The following is a 20,555-nucleotide window of genomic DNA, read 5'->3' as shown; positions in this document are numbered from 1 at the left end:
TTTTTTTAATTTCAATTAACATTTTTTGATCAGGAAAATATACAAAATTTGTGTGGAAAACTGTTTACTCTGTTTACTTGAAGGTGATATTTTGCTGCAAAATTTTAAATAGGATAAGATGCATTTAATAGCAGTCTTTTGTGGTGCCATTCCTTATGGACATAACATTCAAAGTATGGAAAATCAGTTGTGGACCAAACTGACCATAAAAACAGTAATCCAAAGAAACCTTATAAACATGTCAACACCCATCATTTATCCACAGATGGCTCATACCAATGTAAAAAACATATAAAATGCAGTATAATTCCCAACATATGGCTTGCTTTGTTGCATTGTTCCTACGTATTATTAGTGTTAAAAACCAGGAAATTATATTAGGAAGAGAATATTGGTTTTTGTTTATTAAACTAAAGTACAGGTTAACATCATTCTTTTCTTGTGATGAACATATACCAACAGTGATTAAAAAATAAACATTTATTTACAAAATATTGATGCATACATATTACACAAGTCAGTTATATCAAAGTGGTTTTTTTTTAACAATATCTGTAGCAACCAACTATTTGCATTGGTTTATCATAGTGCAAACGGTAATGTTGCAAAGGCAGATTATGCTGTGGGATTATGGTTTGAAAGTTAGACTTCTCTGCTGCCTTTTGTTTCACTACGTCTAGAAAACTATTCACCTTCATTTAAAAAATAGCTATTTCTTGCGAATGTTGAATAGTGTACCTGAGGATAGGGCAAATTCGTTATTACTCTAAATTCTTTCACTTAGATAACTATCTTCCTATTTACTCAGCCTGCTTACGTAGCACCATTGCCATTGATTACTATCATACTAATGAAAAAAAAGGAATGGAAACACGCTAAATACACTATACCATCCCTAATTTCAGGATTTGTCCATTTACGTGGAATTTCATCTGTTGCATTTCACAATTCTGCACTACATATTCAAGTGTTTAAGGATGATTCTGGTAATATTGTGGAGTGGTGTATATGTTACCGGTATCTATTTTTCTGTAAATGCAATAGCGAGTGAAGCTGTGAAGAAATGGATTTAAAAGCCTGCTCCTTCTGGTTGCAGATGAGGAGGAGCTGGCTTCTGATTACAAACATATGTTGAAACCTGCGTATGGATTTGTGTCTGAATGACTGAATATTGATTCCCTCAAAATGTAAGAAACGCATTGGTTGAATCCGGTGATTTTGATCGTAGGTTTTCTTTTTCCCACTGGTTGGCAACCAGTCATTAGGCAACTCTGTTGTCTTTTAGTTCGCGTTCTGCAGCTTGTGTTGCTCTAAATCTGGCCCGCATGGTAGGCTATCATACAGCATACGATGTCGGCAATGCCTAGCGCACGTAACTTCACAGTTTCAAAGGTGGGTGAGGGGATATAACTTTTTTTGGTAGCTTCCACAATTTCTGAAGCGGTGGATCTCACGACGGTCTCATGAGCAGCCGCAACGATCTACAACCATGGCTGGTATCTTTCCGTATATTATTTGTTCTTTTCCATTGAAATACAACATATTTATGGGGGACATCTTGGTGGGCGTGCAGCAGGGGCCTGCCGAGCCTCTAGGATTTGCTTGGTGTACAAGATGAGTGTGCGGGTATTTCTGTAGAAATACAAATTCGCATTCTCCAGAGCAGTAATTGGCTTTGTATCTTTTAGGGGCGATAATCCAGTCCCATCCAAAAGCTTCAAAATCCACGGTCAGTGGGTAGCGACAACATCGGGATTCTGTCGAGTGCTCATCGCAGTCAAGGCCAAAATCTCTGCGGGATCGTTTCGGTGTGTCTGTAACTCTGACCTCTAAAAATGGATTCTGTGAGAAGAGGGAAAGGAACCGGAAGCATTAATGAGGTAGGTGCAGGTAATCCGAGTCAAAACATACACACAGTTCTCTCTGACACAAACCTATCAAATCAGTATTCTCAAATAACATTTACAAACATATTTGAAGTTCTGCCCTTCAGAGAACTTTATCCTCCTACAAGTCTCTGATAAATTTGATCCCTTCTCAAGGGTTATTCCTCTTCTTTCTGCTGAGGACATGCATTTCCCTGCTGCTTCTCTACAAAGAGCTTTAATTTCTGAGTGGTTCTTCCTGAAATCACCATCATCTTTGTGCTAGCATCATTTCTTATTAACTGCTAAGAGAAAGGTACAGAAATTTTGAGGATGCTGGGTTTATAGTTTAGCTGTTGTTTTCCTTAACACTGTAACAAGAGTTGCTTTTTTTTTTTTTTTTTTCCTTTCCTATAGAAGAATTCCCAAAAGGAAAATAAATAAATAAATGACAAATATTTACAGGGCAGAATCCAAGCAGTATTTGGTCTCCTTTTTGTGAATCCTTCTGAAATTCTCTCCATTAAAATGGTATTCAGTTCAGGTTTTCTGGATATCAACAAAGCCTCCTCCTCCAGACCAGGGAGGACAGGAAATGTCTCCATTATTGCCGCTTTGCTGGAATGATTGAAGTGGTGGTAGAAATGAATGTTTCACCTGCTAGTACAGGTTACTTCTACTTCACAGCGTTTACTCAGCCAGAGGGCTGGATTTGCTGTCCTGAATTTGGAGGGGCAGCTAATATTTTGACTCCTGAAAGAGCCTTGTGGCCAGGAATGTACTTCTGGCAGGTCCCTGAGCCACGTGCTTCCTACTGAAGGTGTCTTTGCGCAGTCCTTAACTGAGAATAGAAAGAAATTGCAAGCTTTGCAATCACGAGTTTGAAATAGTTCCCCTGCTCCACGTTGATTTCAGCACAGTGTTGTCCAGCTGCTGGAGAAGCTCCTCCCAAAGGTAAATGATATGAGGAGGGGCTTGGTGGAGAGCAGCATCCCAGTACAGAGAGCTGCCAGAGAGGAGGTGAAGGAAAGAGAAGACAAGTTTCCTCTCCCATTACCTGCAGTGCATCTGACCCCAGGTTGCTTTTACAGCAGTTTGTTTTTACAGCTGATGATAGCCCTGAGAAAACCAAGGGTTATCCACACGTGTGAAAACACCTTGTTACATATTTGAATGGGTGGAGACATTCTTTATCATGATATCCAGCAAGTAGATGGGAGCCACATCTGTAATGAATCTATGATTGGGATACCACATTGCTTTTACTCTAGGTTCTATTAACTGCACTGCACTGCTATGAAGTTAAACATTACATAGCTACCTACACAGACTGATCTTCTCTGTAGCAGTGAAAGCAAAATAATGCTCCTGGTACTTTACTCAAAAGCAGCAACGTTTTGGTTGTGATTGTTTTAGCTGTTGCAATAGGATCAGGAATTTTGCCAGGTTGTAGATGATGAGTGATTTGGGGAAACAGCAATGAAAATGCTGTAGTTTAGCTGGTACACTTCAGATTTAATTCATTCATCCATACTTACAGACAGAAACTATATAGTTATTTAATGCTCTTTCCCATCATTGTGACCCATTTATTGTATCAAGTAGAATTTATCTATTCAAACATTTCTAATAAGAGGAATGATGCATTCTATCATATGTACAACATTTAAAATTATGACATCTGTTGTCACCTTCATAAATACAGATAATTCATCTTGTCATTAAAAGAAAATACATGCATACAGAATGGGGAGAAACAGGGTTTGAATGCAAAATCTTTTCAGCACTATCTGAGGCAAAATTCCCATCAATGAAATAATCAAATGACTCTTTCTTTTACCTTTATGCAAAGTAACTTCTCATTAAGCAGTGTTTGCTCTCAAATTTGAACACAGTGTTACTATGATAGTACCGTCCATTGGTACGTACCAAAACATTTTCCAGTTGATGCCTCTCAACATCTCCCTGAGGTAATGCAATTCACCTCAATTTTTCAAATAGGGAAATGGAGGCACAGGAGTGCTACATGATTTTTGCCATGATCAGAGAGCAAAGAGCGAAAGAATTGGGCATACAGAGCCTTTTTCTTCCATTCCCTAAACAACGTTTCCATTTTATCCTTAAAACACAAGTTAAATGCTTTCCAATAAAATGCAAGATATTTAAACGGGATTTTTCTAAATAAACTTACCAATCCATCTTCACCTGGTCCTGGGAAAGTTACAGCAAGATCTCGTCCATTCTCATCAAAAGCTTTTATTTCGATGCCTAAATTGGATTCAGGCTGTTTGAGCCAATTTTGCAACACTGTCTTCACATCAATACTCTGCCAAATACCAGTGCCTGGGTTCATGTCAAGTTTCAAAGATCGAATTCCAGTATATCTTGTACCGTCTTTCATGGGCTTAATAAGTCTCAGGATCTGCACAAACACTGTTGTAGGTTTTTGGACTTGCCTCAAGTATATCCACAATTGTGCCTTTACTACTTTGTTATATTGTATTTTAGAGCTAAACTTAAAGAAGCAACATTTTGGTTTTCCCTCCATTTGTACAAGAAAATCAGCTATAAATGAATGGAAAGAATAGATTACTGAACAGGGAACAAAAAGAAATATGCATATATAAACCCAATTTTTTTTTTCCAGACCATGTAGGATGTCTTACAATATTCTACAAACAGCATCAGTAACAAGTGGATGTAACATCATTCATTTTCTGTGCTTTACGCTCTACGGCAAATGTAATCATTTTGCTGTCACCTAAAAGTAGCACCATGTGACAAGGAATCACCGACTGTTTTGTAAATAGGCTAAAAGGAGATTTGGCTAACCCTTTTCTGTGTCGCTCTAGCTGGTCCCTTGCACTCTGTAGACTAAGCAGAGTGAAGGATGTGCACAGGCTGAAGTTCAGGAGTGATGGGCAACTGTGAGAAGAAGGGCGCTGTAGAGAAACTCTGTGGTCCTCCGTTATCTCTAGGATCTGACCAGTTGTACCAGCACCGTGGGCTCACCCCTACAGCTGCAGAAAAGCTCCTTTCCCAGATAAAAGTGAGCAGGGGATAGGGCACAGCCTATGCCACTTCACAGGGACTGCTACCAGCTCATTTCTGCTGTTCATCTCCTGAGGAGCTCCATAAAACATGCACAACAGCAACTTTGCATCAGCTGAGTCAACACTTATGTCATCTTTAGGTATTTTTAATTTACTAGATAACCTTAGTGTGCTGTGCATCATACAAATAGAAGTAGCTGTGCACAAACTACCTGACAGCTTAATTTTCTTTTGCTGAGTGGAAACAATAATAATTTAAAGTATTAATGTAAAGATTTGTTTCCATTTGAACAATATTATAGGGAAGTCACACGCAGTGCAGCATTCCTCCTTCCTGTAGCCTACGATGCAGCTGTTCTACCTAGTCATGACAGCGTCTTGCCATGCCAGCATAAAATGGGTAAAATGAATTTTAAATGGTGCAGAGTTTTGACACTCATAAATCTCATCACTTAAGACACCTGTATCTTTAGTGGATTTTAAATAGTTCAAAGCCTTTCATAAAAAGTAGGAAATTAACTCAGATCAGTGAAGCATAATGACTTTTCTTCAGTCATTGTAATTACATAGTGGTTTAATTAAAATAGTTCCCAAATGTATAGCAGGCTAGAATAAAACTGCTGGCAGACCTCAATTTTGCATTAAGGCTGCACTAATATGTTGCTATTACGTACACATATTATTAAAGTTAAAAAATGTTACAGATAAAGTTAATTTCTCACCCATGTGTGCATTTTTAGCTGGCTACAGCAGCTGATTTTATTCTAGTATGAGTATTGTAATGATATCTGTAACTGCTAACATGCCTAATATGTCCTGTCATCTTTTTCCTTTTTGACATCATATTCATAAGTGTTATTTTAAAAAACAGCTGCCATAGCCAAATACTTTAGCTGATGAAGAACATGAGATACTATAGTATTAGCTGTGCAAAAGATACTTGATAGGAGCCGTAGCAGATGTTTAGCACTCAGAAGATAACTTAGAATCTGCTCATTCAGTAAATGCCTTCATTCTTCCTTGGCACGACTACTGGAGCTGATTGCTATAACGTGGACATTTTAACATTTAAATCGGTTACACACATATTTGCTTTAAATATATAGTTTTAACTCGGAGGTGGGTGGTGCTAGCTTATGGGATCAGCAAAGAAGCAAGAATTTAACTCTATACTTGCACTTGGGGGTCTCGTTCTCTGAGCTGTATTTCTGCTCATTTCTGTTGCTCTTTAAAGCACCGGCTGGTGAAACCTCACGCAGAAAAATATAGCTATCTTGTTACCTGCACTTGCACTTTCTGTTTGCAATAGGAAATGCCCTGAATGCTGCAAATAACGGAGCCAACTGAACTGCAGATCTCTCCTTGCTTTCTAAGGCAATTGGCAAATCGTAAGTGCTACAGGGCACGCACGTTATAAGGAGCCGAATAAATGAACAGTAAAACAAAGGCTCGCAACAAGGTCATTTGAACCTGACTCAAATCCTTTAGAAATACACTCTCCTCCCTCCCTCCGGCAGACTCCAGCCAGCAGCCTGTTGGGAGAGCCTGAGCAGGAGTTGTGTGGCTCTACAGCACGGAGACAACTCTCTCGGAGGAGCGGTGCGAGACGAAAGCAGCAGGGTTACTTACACTCTGTAGGCATTGTGATAATCGTTTCAGTTGTGGCATGATAGTCATCGTCTTCCAAAGAGCCATCGCTACTGTCGTCTCTCTGGACGTCATATTGATCAATCAGTTCCTGTAGTGGAGGAGCTTTGGGTAAAAGTTGCTTAATAACATCCCTGCTAATGTTAGGAGCTTGTTCCAGGCGCAGTTTGCTGAGGATTTGGATTTTTATGGCTTCTATTCTGGAAGATTTTGTATTCTGTCTCCACGTACAAGCATTGCACAGTCCATCTTTTTCAGCGTTCTCTGTGGGCTGACTGCCGTCATCAAGAGCCACCGGATCAACTGAAATCAGCATGAACAGGTAAATATAAACATAGATTGCTAGCTTTTGCATGATCTCACATTCAGTGCAGCTTTTTTCCCTTTTTTTTTTTCCTTCCCCTTTCCCTTTTTCTTTTAGTACTAAACAGATCCGTGAAAGCAAATGCAATCTGAGAGACAGCTTGCCACACTGGTGTACCTTATATATTCCAAGGGGGCTTTTATACTCCAACTTTGATTAGGCTCATGTCGTCAAAACCAACGATTGGTTGTTGTCCCAACAATGAATCTAGCTGTCAGAGGTTAAAGCCCTGTCGATCACAAGTCACTAGACAGCATTTAGTTACAGCCAAGGGTGAACTGATTTATCTGGTGGCTTCATAGAGGATATGTCTTCACATACGGAAAGGATATATTTCCAAGTACTATGGGCAGCAGTACTGGAAGACAGCACTATCATTCTTAAATATATACAAGACCGTCTGCTTGCAGTATGAATCAAGGCAGAGCTCTCTCTAAAGTTGCTTTAAGCTTCTATCATTACTTTGACTCGCACTATTTAAAAGAAAATCTCGAGGAACTGCTGTTAGGCAGGAAAAAGTATTTGTAAATACATTGCAAACATTACAGATCTATGTTGTTCAACAGCTAAAATATATTAAGCAGTCGATATTTCAGAAAACTTTAATAGGTTTTCCTGAAAGGTACTGGCTAAGCAGTAATAAAGATTTTGAGCATATATGACTGTAAGTAAGTGCATATTTGTCTGTTTGTCCCATTAGTATATATCAAAATCCTTTACTGAAGTGTGTGAACACTTATTATGTAAAATGAGTTTGCCTGGTCAGCAAAATCCTGGGCAGTAAATTACATATTGAGAGACCTAAACATTTAAATCCCTACTGGGAGTATATCTTCTTTTTCCATATCCTCTTTTAATTCAGTTCAAAATATCTCCATATTTTGCCAACTTAAGTGATACTGTGCTTTCTTTTGCTTTCTGCTCAAACATTTGTAAGTTCTCTATATCCTGCTTATATATTTAAAATTAGTTTTAATATGCTTTCTGCACGAGGTACATCTAGACATTATTATATACTTACAGGTAATGGCTTATAAAAGCTTATAGCTATGCAGTTTGCATTTGACATGCTGCTAGCAGAATCTTTGGGATTTATACTTATTTGGGGAGGTGGGGGTTACAGCTCAGCACAGTCTGTGTGTTAAAGCAAACACAAATCCTGGCATTGCATGCAATATGCCAGGGTTTGCCTATCTGAGTTAGGACTGAATTGTCAGCTTCTCACCGATTTTCTCTTCTTTTTCCATTATGAGTACACCATAAAATGTGGCAATCAGGTTTTTATTTATTTATTTTCATATGTTCCTGTAGGAAACATTTTGGTGCATGGAAAGGTATGGGACAAAACATTCCAAGCTTTTTCCTGCCTGGTCATTCCTGTTATCTTGTATCACCTTTGCAGGGCATGCAAATAGAGTACATTGCTCTAATACTCAGCTCATGACCAGTGACGTAAGCCGTGAGTATTCAATTGAAATTGATTGTCCTATTCTGGTGTAAAAGTGATGCAAGCAATAAATGCAGCGTGCTCACACGTTCCAGGCCTATGGCTTTAGGGTCTAACCCTGATATTCTCATTCCAACCAAGCTCATATGTAAAGCAAACATTTTGACTACTTACATGTATATCCTGAGCATTTGTTTTCACACAAGATACTCGTGCAACTGCTTTCAACATATGGTAACATAAGTGGGCTCGTGGTTCACTGGAACTAGAAGTCAGGGCAGAGCTGAGTTTGCACCAGAGACTTGCTGCCATGTCCACAATGTATTATTTTAAACAAACTCTTTGTATTCTTGAAATTTAAAGAGGCTGATACATTACAAGTACTGGAAATGTATCTTTTTGGATGGTTCATAGGACGATTCCTATTTATAATCTTGAAAAGCATTATTCAGTTGGAAACCTCGATACGTACCAGATTTCATACTATACACAGCTCTAAAGAGAATTATGACCGTCAGGAAACAGGTAGAAATAATGATGCAGTCTTTAATACCAGCATTATTAAATGCTCAGGCAGACTGTGGCTGGAAGCCACCCACTGTGCTGAAGAGGGGACAAGAGAAGTGGCTGGTGAAGTGCCTCCAGCACCATAACTCCTCTGCACGCTCTCTGCAGCAGCTCGCCTGGTGTGGTACCTGGCCTGCTGCTTCTCCTTCAAGGTCTTCCCACTCTGACTGTGGCTTGTCATGAAAGAATTTCAGATATTTTTTCAAAAAAAAATCTTCTGCTATGATTGTGTTAACCTGCAATCAGATCCTTTTTTCCCCTCCACAAGGCATTTGTTTATGCCTACAGGACCAAAATCCACTTTTTCTTTTATGCCTGAGAATCCCAGTGAGCTCTGAGCAAGAGCAGAGCCACCAGGGTGATGCACAGTGGCAAATAAATTTTCCTGAGGACTATGCCTGGGACTATGCCTGCTTGCTATTTAGAAGTCAGAGGTAGTGGTAGCTGGAGTGGAGACAGAGGGAACACCTACCAAAGACCAAAAAAAGGTGCCTCAGAACTCACTAGCAGCTGCACAACCAAAAGAAATATTTTTCTAGTACTACCCTCATAAAATGAGCTGCGTATCAATGTACTCTGAATGCCTCCAGGTTGTTAGAATAGCTTTCTCTTCATCTTTTGTTGCTTTTTCTTTTCTATGAGAATGCAAGAATTTTGAAGAGAGTTTGAACTGTTGCATTTGGTCAGGAGCTATTGAAGAATGTAATTGCTTTAATAGTGCAATATGCAAATTGGTTTTCTTTCTGACTTTCGTTGTGGTGTTTTAGGAAAATGATGACTGCAGAAGCAGGTGACAGAGGTGAGGAAAGTAAGCAAAAGGTGAAAAGTAAGTAACCAGATAAAAGTTTTTTAAAAAAATTTTTTGCAAAAAATAATTTAAAAAAATAACGGGCACATTGACATCAGCAAAAACAAAGAAGAGTTAAAAATGAAATGCACTTCTTACTGAACGCTATGGCATTTTAATATTATCTTTGGGATTTGTGTCATTCTACCCGCCGTGCCTGCCAATAGCGAACAGTATTCCCAGTCCTGACTATTCAAGGAGCATGACTCAGGCCCCCAAAATCAGGCAATATAAGAATGCGTTTCTTTCAAGAGAAAAAGAGGCACACCTCTGTCTACCTGTTAGCTTCTCCTTGGCTTTCTCCCTCCCGCCAGCAATGTTTGGACTTGCTGGAAAACCTAAAGAAAATCTAAAACATAATCAAACCCAAATTTGCCAGCTACAGAGGTTTCAAAGACGCTGTGTTACTGTGAGTTTTATGGAAAAACAGCAACTGTGCAAAGGAGATTACTAATGCCCTCCCTAAGGGAAAGGCAAGCAGAGCCCAACCATTACCCATCCTTTTTGGCAGCCTTTAATTAGCCAATCAGCATGTGCTTATTAGTCATTAGTCAGCATGCTGATAGCTCTGGACCATCTACAGTGTGTCAGCTCTTGCCTGGCCAGCAACCCAGAAAAAAATAGATAGGAAGTGGGATGGGATTTGAGCTTGTTTTGGGGGTGGACTAACTGGATATGGAAGGGAACCAGGACATTTCTGAGAAAAAGGAGAGTTACAGGAGTGTGAAGGAGCTGCGCTCATGGCAAGGAAGGAGAGGGATGTAAGTTATAACCACGCCAGAAATCCGGCATCTTCATCCTGTTGTAGGCTAGCTTGTCAAACATGCCCTTACTAGAAATTCTCTGCTCTTTTTGCTGTTGGTTAAGTTGAGCTGGTTCCCATAACTGACTCACTGCAGGAGGTAGTACCTGAAGAAACGATCGGGTGTTGTGAAAGTCACCGTAAATTAGTGCAGACACTGATTTTTATGTCCTACTTTAGAAGCAGTCATCTTCCTTTCCTAATCTGAAACAAGTGTTATAAGAAAGCTCCTGAGCATCTGGGTAAGATACCCATTCAGTCACCCCATCTCACTTCTGTCAGCACAAAACCAAATTTCTAGAATAGAATACTGAAAGAAATAGAAAAATCTATTTTAAATATTTTGGACTAGATTCACTCCTCGCTTATTTGCAACAAGCTGGGCATAATACTTAGGAACTAATTTTGGTTAGAACGGTTACATCTAAATAGAAAAATTTAGACATATAACGAAATGCAATGTAGTTACCATGTTTTAAGTGCTTAATTATGAGCCCAGCTGTCTTGTCTTGCCAGGTGCTTGCTCTCAGCCAACTGAATTGCAAGAATAAAATGTATTAGTTTGAATCTCAGGAGTATGTCTGTGAAACACTTAGCAGGAACTATCACATCACAAAAAAAAATTATGAAAACATCATGGCAATTATGCATCATGCATTATGTAAACTAAAGCTGCAGCTACTACAAGGCAATAGTACCTGCAGTTCTTATTGAACTTATTACCATGAACTAAAGTATGAAATCTGTAACTAGTATGAATTCTTGTGCTGTAACAAATGTCCTCCAATAGTTTGTTCTTCTCTATGTTTTTTCCTACAAAAGTGGTCATGTATAACTGTCTAAACGTTGTGCTCTATCTGGAAGGCAATTTTATTTCTTCTGGGTTATTTTTCCAGGAAAACCAAGATCTTCGTGGATTTGGGATGTTAAGGAGTCTCCCCTCAACATGCACTTGGTCTGTGCCTGCAGTCTGAGTACCAGGGCAAACCTGGCAGGTGATTGCCTCACCTCAGGAGCTATGGGAGATGGTGGTGAGTCCTACTTGCTTGGGACTTTCCCACCAGCTATGGTGTGTAAGCATGCAAAGGATAAAATGGGAGAAACAGGTAAAACAGGTGGCAAACGGGTGCTGTGGCAATTTCAGCCTTGGATGCATCTCCCGGCTTGCCCAAAAGATGCTGGGGTCGTGGGGTCTCCTTCAGCTTGTGGCTGACAGCTCGCACTTCCCAGCCCCTTCCTGACTGCAGCTTTTGTGCTGCGAGGCACAATTTTACATGTGTACTGGGCCAAAAGATCCCCGTGGTGTTTTTCTCTCCCGCATATTCCAGTGCTCATTAATTGTCATTGCTCCAGAACCGACCAGATACACTAATGGAAAAGCACTTTACAAGCAGATAGGGAAAATTATTCCTGTTAGGCTTATTAAAAACATTTAAGGGAGGATACAATTTTAGTAAACGATGCCAGCTTTTCTGAGCTCTTTTGTATTCAGCATTTTATTCTGCAGCTTTCACTAGGACATCTAATTACCGATCTTATAAGAATTCGTATAATAGGACCCTGTTAAACACCTGTTTAATTCCAAAGGCTCTGTCCTTGTTACAGAATGCTGTCTTTTCTTTAGTCTTGTATCTTTTATGCTTCTACCCAGAATTCCTGCATTCTTCTTCAGTGTCTGTTAAAATAGCTTGAAGAAAACAACCCCAAGTCACAGGAGGAAAGGAGCATGATCCCCAGACCCAGGCATGTGGCTTGCCCCTTCGTTGTCCACAGCGTTTTTCGAAGCTCAGGTCAGTCGGGTGCACACCTGTAGCAGGGAGACCATCACCTCCCTGAATTGAGGACAAGCACAAAATCCTCACAGCCCTCAGGGGGTGGTGGTGGGTTTATTGTTGTTACCCTCGGAGGCTGCGTAGCCAAGAACCACTCCCGTGGGCTGTTTGGTTTGGAGCCCTGCCTTTTCAGCCTCTCCAGCACTGCTGGGAAATGCGAAATTCGCCCAAGGAGTTGTTGCTGGACGTGGCTAAGTGTCATTTCTGCATTTGCACAATGAAAGCACATGAAATACCGAAGCACCTCGTTTTGGCATCAGCAGAGCTTGCACGTCCCCCTCGGCGCAATGCCTGCACGGGGCTTTTTTGCCCGTCGCTCCCTGCTTTGCTGTGCGCTGCCTGGCCCCTGCTGGGCTCTTGGGGAACGGCACCCGCTGGGCCATGGGGAAGTCGGGGGGATGCTACAGCTCTGAATGCTCCTCCTTTTTGTTTTTTTTCATTCTTTTTTTCTTTTTTTTTTTTTTTTTTTTTCTCCTAGTGCATGACAGGTTGAAATGTCTTTGCTTTGGTCCAGCTCCGTGGTCTTGGCTCTGCTGAGGGCAGGAATGGGCAGGAGGGGGGCAGCCTGCAAAACATGCCCCCTGCTTGGCTGTGCATGGTAAGTAAAAAAATTCATGGGACAGTGAATTTGTACACGTGCATCAAATTCCAGTGGTTAAAACAAAACCATTTTTCTGCAGTGGCAAGCCTGGCATATCATTCCAGCAGTGTGTAGCTGTGGTGGCAACATGTTCTCTGAGCTCTTTTTGGGGTGGGACATAAGGAGTCATGCTGTAATACCTCCAATAATAATTTAGTGCAATAATTTTACAATTAAATAGACATTAAAAATGTACAGTTGTGTTCTGCCCTTGTTGCTAGCACATGTACCAGCATCGGCCAGTCATACTTGCACGGTGCCTCAATTTCTGCAGGCACTACACAGGTGTTTGTCAGAGATTTTCATTTGTAGTATTTAGATCCGTGTTTAAATACTGTAAATGTAAATATTTGAAAAGTAAAAATAACTCAGGAAGTCATAAGACATTGCTTGTAGAGTACTTTAAATACTGTCTGTTGTGTAAGAAGAAGAAATACAGCTTTTGCTCTCTCCTTTTTTTCCAGATATTTTCTTGTTTGTTGTTTGCTTCCTGTTGATGTATTAAAGATGTTTCTTATTTATGAGCTCCATTATGAAGCTTCACATAAGAGCATCAACTTAAGGATAACAGTCTACACTGGCTAAAGCATTAGCTTTACTGCCCTTTCCTCTTGGGAATCATCTCTGGCTCCTTTAGCAGACACTTCTAATTCTTCACAATCTAGAGGCTGCTACTTTAAAAATGTACGTGTCTTTTCTTGGGACTCAACAAGCTCTTCTATCCCATCAAGCCACTAATTGGCAGCACCAACCGACTCACTGATGAGAAATAAGGTTAAGTTAAACCACAAAGAAATTGACTGGGGTTTGTTTGTTTGTTGGTTGCTTTTCAACTTCATCAGCAATAGACCTTCAAAACACCTCTGCAGTTACACAAAAACACTTAGGAGTTATATAGAAGTGGAATAGTTAATGGAAAAAATATTTATAGGATATCCAGATTAATAAATACAGAGTTGTTTGTATGCTACTTTGTGATAAGTACAAAAAGCTTGTTTTATGCCAGGTGAACTTTGTACCGGGATATTTGGAGTACATAAATCTGAGGAACTGCAAGCAAGTACTTCATGACTGTTCCTGAAGTTTTAACAAGTAAGAAAAGTCTTGATGCATGCAAAAGCTTGTGATTGATTAAAAAATTAGCCTAACCAAACCTTTAAGGCTTTGTAGCGCATATTGATTGAAATAGATGGATGATAAAATTAGTAATGCAATGCAAACAGGACATAAGATTGATTGTATCAAATTAGTGTGTTACACTTTCTACAAATCATCCAAGTGGCTTAATGAGATCGCAAGGCATTTTGACACCTCGTCCAATGCCTTTAGATCAAAGGAAAGTGAATTAATAGCTATTGACTGGAATTGTACAGTTGGCTGCTTCACCAGTTCTGAAGTTTGGTTGATGTAATCTAATGATTTATATCAATACCTCTGAGAAAGCAGCGTGGTTAATTTCAGTATCCCAGTGATAACTTGGTAGAGAAAAATCACTTCATTAGATTCTAAATTGCATTAAAAATATTACTTTTGTATTTGTGTAGCTATGGGGGGGAGGGTGTACACACATGTATACAATATTGGGTTTAATTAGATATTGAGCCAAAAGAGCAGGTTCTGTGTTCAAAAGCTTGCTCATTTTTTCTTACTGTGCTGGTTGGCTTAATAAAAGAGATTAGCTAGGAAAACACTAATACCACTAATAATTCCTTGAATTCTCTTACACATCAAATGGTGTGCATTTCTTAAAAGAAAAAAAAAAGTCTACCAAAATGATAAGAAGAAACTACTTATTCCTCTTTCACAGAGGAATTATTTTGTACTTAAAAATGCTAAATATTTAGTGACAGGCTTATCTTCTTGCACTTGGGGCCAAGATTTGTATCAGCTGATATCACTACAAAATTAATAGGCTAGTCTATTCATCAGTGAAGTTAACAGTTAATTATCTGACCATTACTATATAGGGTTAAATTTAGACTTCATTTGCAGGTATTCATCACTACTGAAGAGTTATAAAAAAGGGAAAACTGATAGATGATTTTGTAGCCTCTATTTTGGCTCACATGGAACAGATCCAACCATTGAGCAATGTATGTTCCACTCGTGTAACACCTTGGAAAAGCTCTACCAAGCCAAGCTCTACCTTGGAAAGCTCTACCAAGCAAATCAGATGCTCTTCGTTTCAACAATCTCTCTGAATGGCCTCAAACTGCGTTAGCCCAGAGTGGTACAGCTCATTGCACTGCACGTACCAGCTCATGGGACTTCTTTATGACACCAGTAATTTTATTATGATTTCCTGAAGAGAATCTAATCAAAAAGTATTTTTCACTCTAATGGTATCTGTAGCTTGTGGATATCACCATGTTCAGTAATTTCTAGGCATAATATGTTCTTTTCAATTAGTTTTTAAAGGATTGAAGTCCTGAAATACTCCCAGCTGCAGATTGCAGCAGTGGTAAATGAATATTTATCAGCCCTCCATTGACGCAGGGCTGAACATGAAGTGTTTTGTTTAAACCTGAATTTGGGGTAGGTCAGATCTTGTTTCAGAATGTTGCCTTGGGGTAACTTTTCTCACCTTCGTTCTTCCACAGAATTACAAAAATGGTAACAAAGGCAGTAGAAGGGCAAGGAACTGGAGCAAGCCTGCCCGAATGGACCACCACTGCCTTGTTTCAGTCAGTGCTGAATTACTGAGTAGTCATGACTAACATGTGATTCACGCTGACAGGAAGACCTGCTCACAGCTGGCAGAGTTTTCGTTGGGGTAAGTGCACGTTCTTGATTCATCAGAAAAGCATTCAGGTCAGTTTTTGAGGCATGGCTAAAGAACTGACCCATTTTTATCCTATCTACACTGGTTCATTTGTACCCTACAGCAAGCTTGCCTGAGCAGTAAGTTGAAGTATCAGCTGCAGTTTGCATCTAGATAATCTGTTCACACATTTCAGTAGCAGCAGCCTTTATAAAATAGGGTGACTTTGTTTTTTTTGTTGGTTAATTGGTTGATTTGCTGGTTTGTTCTTGGCCTTTTTTTTTTTTTTTTAAACTTGTTTTGCTATTCTACACATGGTCTGAGGAAGAGACCAGAGAATCCAAATAGAACATGAATATCATTAATAGGTAGAAATCAATAGAAAAGCTGATGGACCTCAGTACAATTATCGTGAGTGTCAGAGTAGTCATATGCCTCCACTTGTGGTGGTTTTTGATTTTTTATTTTTATAATAATTCAAACAAGCCTGGTAAACTTGCAAAATCTGGTGAGGCTTGAAATTAGAGATGATATCTATGTATCTAACATGTAACAAAAATCTTTGAGTCTTCTGTAGAATTATTTTTCTTCACTAAAATCATGAGCACTAAGAAATTGTATAATTCTCAAGAAATGTCCATAAGCATGCAAAATAATCTGCCATTTCACAGGTTTCCACTTTGATTTCTGCTAAGGCTTGTCTTTATCTTGAAGTCATGAGATAAGATATCCCTTCCAAACCTTATCTTGCATGTTACAGTAAAGCTGTGTGTTCTGAATTCAGTATAAAGGTAGCATCTCCTGTGGTCTAGTTAGGTATTGTATAAAGAAACTTCTTATTATTGTTATTTACTTCTTCTTTTCCTTTTCATTATAGGGTCTGTTGTGCTTTTCTATGGGAAATAGTAAACAGCAATTTCTTATCTGCCTGCTCTGTTCCGTGCACAATTTTAGGTTTCTGTTCTTTCTTTTCTAATAGCTCCATTTCTTCAATATTAGGCTGTTCCAGCTCTGTGCTATTTTTTCCCCTTCTCTCTATTTTCTCCATGAGGGGGTTGTTAGTTTTAGGATGGAATAATCAACAATGTCTTAAAAGTGGCTACAATACTTCAGGCATGTCAGTGTATTAATAATACATCTGTAGATTAACTATAGTTGTTTTTTATTTACTCATTCTGCATACCAGTATTTGAAAGTTTCCAAAAACACCCGCATGTTGAACAGACATTTTAATTGAGCTATTCAGTCCTGTTGTCCTTTATATATTAAATATATATAAAATAAACATAAAATCCTGTAAGCTTTGCAAGCAATTTAGTTCTTCCTTCTGACTGACTGCATGTTCAATAGTCTCAACTGAATTATTTGTTCTATAAATCTGTCTGTCTGGGAAGCAGAGTGAAGGTATCATTCCTCAGTCATGTCCAGTTTGAGCATGGACAAATAAATGTCATGAGAACTGCTTTGGGTGGTTCTGGCTTTTTCCATGAGATGAAAGTGTCTTGTGTCTAAAAAGAAATTTACACAGATTAAATTTGCCTGAACAATATATTGGAATATTAAGTTACATGTATGTATTTGTGTATATCTCTCTATATATAGATATATACGATAGTTTTAAGCACTGTTCTACTTCAAATACTGTGGTTTTATTGGGGAAATAATTACAACAGATCGTAATTCTGTTGGTGACATCCCTTAAGTGTAATTTAACAGTGAACAAGAACCCCAAAATTCTCAAAGGTAAGATCATATCACATAGACTTTTATGTTCTATTTTAGAAAACCTTTCATTACAAGGTAAAATTTGAAAAAGATGATATTATTTTTACTACTATGCAGTGGTTTTCATACTTAATGTTACCTATAAAATTACCTGCTGTATAGCGAAGACTTCAAGAACTAAGAATTATTTTTTTTTCCCATTTGCTATATGCATGAGCATAGGAGCAGCAGAATATAAATAAAAAGAGGAAAAAAAGGTTTCACAGCTCAAACAGGCTTTGCTCACTTGACTGACACTCAGAGATGACTTTACAAAGTGACTGAGAATCTTTGAAGTGTCTTCTCATGACTCTTGTAGCATTGAGTCTTTGGGGATGGGGGAAATGGATACTATTTGTAGTGACTTGTGTTAAGTTCATCAACACGCCCATGTAAACATTTCTAACACCATTTGTGAAATCCATAGACAGGAAAAAGAAAGGGGGAAAAAAAAGGCAAAATCTTATTACTAGTTTTCTTCTACAGAGAATAAAAAAGCTGTACCAATATCCAAAGGGACACCAACAACATTTGTAAAATTCTTTATTCGTGCCTGTAATACCAACAGAGTCAAATGCAGAGAATGTATATCGCTTTCTTTCAAAGACCAGAGTGATGATATGAAATTTAAAGAATGATAAAGATTCAAAGAACAGTTACAGTGCTGCTTGAAGAAACCAAACCTTGTGTGCAATTCCACTCTCTATCAAGCACACACACAAAACCTTAAGTAAATACTAATAAAATATTGCAGAATATCACCAAAGGCTACAAATTCCAAAGGCAGTCTGATCTACATGCATTAAAATGATTTATTAGATCATATGGACTTCCAAAGGCTGTGGATCTAACCCTAATAGACCGTGCTTCTTGATTTCAAATTCCAGTGGCCTTTGCCCTTTTGCATCAACCAGGAGCTTCTTCCAAAAATAATTTCCTGAATGTAAATGCCCGGCTGCAGTGGCTGTTACTTGGTGCATATCATTCAAAGAATTAATTTAATTAATTAATTTAACCTTTAATTAGTTAAGAACACACAAAACTTGCAACTTCTCATAATAATGAAGTAAGTCTTCCATATTTTGTTGTAAGTTTCAGTTGGAAAAAATTAATATGGCTCACAGGCTACTTATGTAAGATGACAGAAGAGATTCTTGCTCCCTCTCCTGAGAGGGCTAACGTTTCCAAGTTGTTTCTCAACAAGCATCTTTCCAAGAAGCTGTTTCTCATTCTTTACTCACCTTAAGAAAAAGGTGAGGAACACCATCCTCTTAACTGTGTCATTATCTGAACATCAAGCAAATATCACAACAGGATGATGTGATAGCTGTGTGTGGTGTCCATGGAATAATATATTACATTCGCTGTTACAAGCCATTGATTTATTGTCACTCTGGGTATGTTTGGAAGAGATTGCTTGAATAATAAGTGTGCAGCAAGTCTTGGAAGTAAATTTAACAATCCATCTGCATTAAATAATATTTGTATTTGTAGCAGATTTCTATCTAGTGTATTTTAATTCTGTCAAAAGACTATGGAAAATACTTACAAAATACTTTATTAATTAAAGTCATGATAATAGTTCATTGAGTAGCAAGTTGTTTACAACTGTAAACATGTTGTAGTTGCCTGGGATGTTTCTTTCAGTATAGAAAAAGACAACTGGAAAAACTCAGAGGTTTGGCATTGGACACTAAGGGTATTTGGTTAAAGGATCTTCAAACTTGGGTCTTGTCTCTACTGATGTCAATGAGAGTTTTGTCACTTACTTACGCAAGTGTGAAGTCCTCTTTTTCTTATCTGAAGTCTTGACACAAGGGGTAATTATGAGAAACTGAAGGGCCAGCTTTCTGATTCTGGCCTCCAGATTGCATGTGACCTTGCACAAATCAGTTTAGTACTTCCCATCCAGCAGCATTGGGAGTACTAATGGTTAAATAGCCTTTACTATTTCACAGAATCATAGAGTCATTAAGGTTTGAAAAGACCTCCAAGATCATCTAGTCCAACCATCCAAATCTGTACCAATGAAAGCAGCCACCTGCCTGCCCAGCTGCTGGGCACGCCTACACCATGCAAAGCAACCCTGTACTGGGACACTGGAGCCAACTTCGGGTGAGCTGACATGGATGAGTCCCTGCTGTCAGTGCAACACAGAGCCATGCAGCACAGCAGCAGGGCTGCTAAAGGATGCGTTATAATCTCGTTAGCCTGGTGCTGTACCTCAGCTCGTTCGATCAGAGCTCTCTGTGCAGTACTCCAGTGCATGCCCAGGTTAAACCTACAGGGTTTGCAAGCTATCCCTCCTGTTCCCTCTCGTTGTCCTTCCTTTCCCCACCATTACATTTTCTTTCTCATTTTCCACTCAGAAGATAGTTAAGAGAACAAAAGTTACGATGTGCTAAGATGCTGCGGTGATGAGACCTCTGCAAGCCTGTAAGGAGCTGGGTAAAAGGTGGCAAGCGGCAGAGGTTACAGACATGAAGTTATTTAATTGCTGATACTACGTGGTGCTGTTCGTAGATGAGACAGATAAAAATACTCTTGTTCATTCTCAATACTCTCAATACTCTTGTTCGGCTGAAACTGTTCATTCCAGTTCATCCCCTCTGATTGAGAAGAAATGAGCCTTGAAATAATGTGTCTGTCTGTCTGTACCATTGACGCCTGCTGAAAAGAATTTGTCAGACCATGTGTTTGTGGGCTCTTGGCTGAGCTACTGGAATGACTCCTCTCGTTCACTAAATGCGGGCTTGTTTTGGTGCTGAGTGACACAAGTTTTGCTGTGGAAGTCACATCCAGTGGCTTGGCCTCTGATCACAGAGTCAGGATTTGACTAACTTTTTCCAGCTAGTGAGATGCTGTGCAGCCCACAAGTAGTATCTTGAACTTTGAACGACGTGGGACGAACAATGTTTAATTCAGACATCAAAGAACAGACTTCTTTGGAAAGGAGTCTTTCCAAA

General features: G+C 39.1%; 1 protein-coding gene and 1 long non-coding RNA gene across 2 annotated transcripts; one reads left to right on the top strand and one right to left on the bottom strand.

The window, feature by feature from the left end:
• Nucleotides 1-1,314: 1,314 nt before the first annotated feature.
• MSTN (myostatin) lies at nt 1,315-6,927 on the bottom strand. Its single transcript, XM_032190321.1, has 3 exons — nt 6,548-6,927; nt 4,057-4,430; nt 1,315-1,842 (listed from the first exon to the last, which is right to left on the bottom strand). The coding sequence occupies exons 1-3, from the start codon at nt 6,918-6,920 to the stop codon at nt 1,462-1,464; spliced, it is 1,128 nt and encodes a 375-aa protein (XP_032046212.1). The 5' UTR covers nt 6,921-6,927; the 3' UTR covers nt 1,315-1,461.
• A 6,016-nt stretch (nt 6,928-12,943) lies between these two features.
• LOC116490473 lies at nt 12,944-15,831 on the top strand. Its single transcript, XR_004253385.1, has 3 exons — nt 12,944-13,022; nt 14,071-14,156; nt 15,665-15,831. It is a non-coding gene; the product is annotated as an uncharacterized LOC116490473 (long non-coding RNA).
• The last annotated feature ends 4,724 nt before the right edge of the window (nt 15,832-20,555 follow it).

Source organism: Aythya fuligula, chromosome 6 (assembly GCF_009819795.1).
Source record: "Aythya fuligula isolate bAytFul2 chromosome 6, bAytFul2.pri, whole genome shotgun sequence".
Taxonomy (NCBI): domain Eukaryota; kingdom Metazoa; phylum Chordata; class Aves; order Anseriformes; family Anatidae; genus Aythya; species Aythya fuligula.
This window is presented reverse-complemented; position numbering and strand designations above follow the sequence as displayed.

Coding starts and splice junctions, on each gene's coding strand:
- MSTN (XM_032190321.1), bottom strand. CDS start 6,920: ATGCAAAAGCTAGCAATCTATGTTTATATTTACCTGTTCATGCTGATT. Junction 4,431..6,547: donor TATCACAATGCCTACAGAGT/GTAAGTAACCCT, acceptor ATTCATTTATAG/CTGATTTTCTTGTACAAATG. Junction 1,843..4,056: donor GACCAGGTGAAGATGGATTG/GTAAGTTTATTT, acceptor CTCTTCTCACAG/AATCCATTTTTAGAGGTCAG.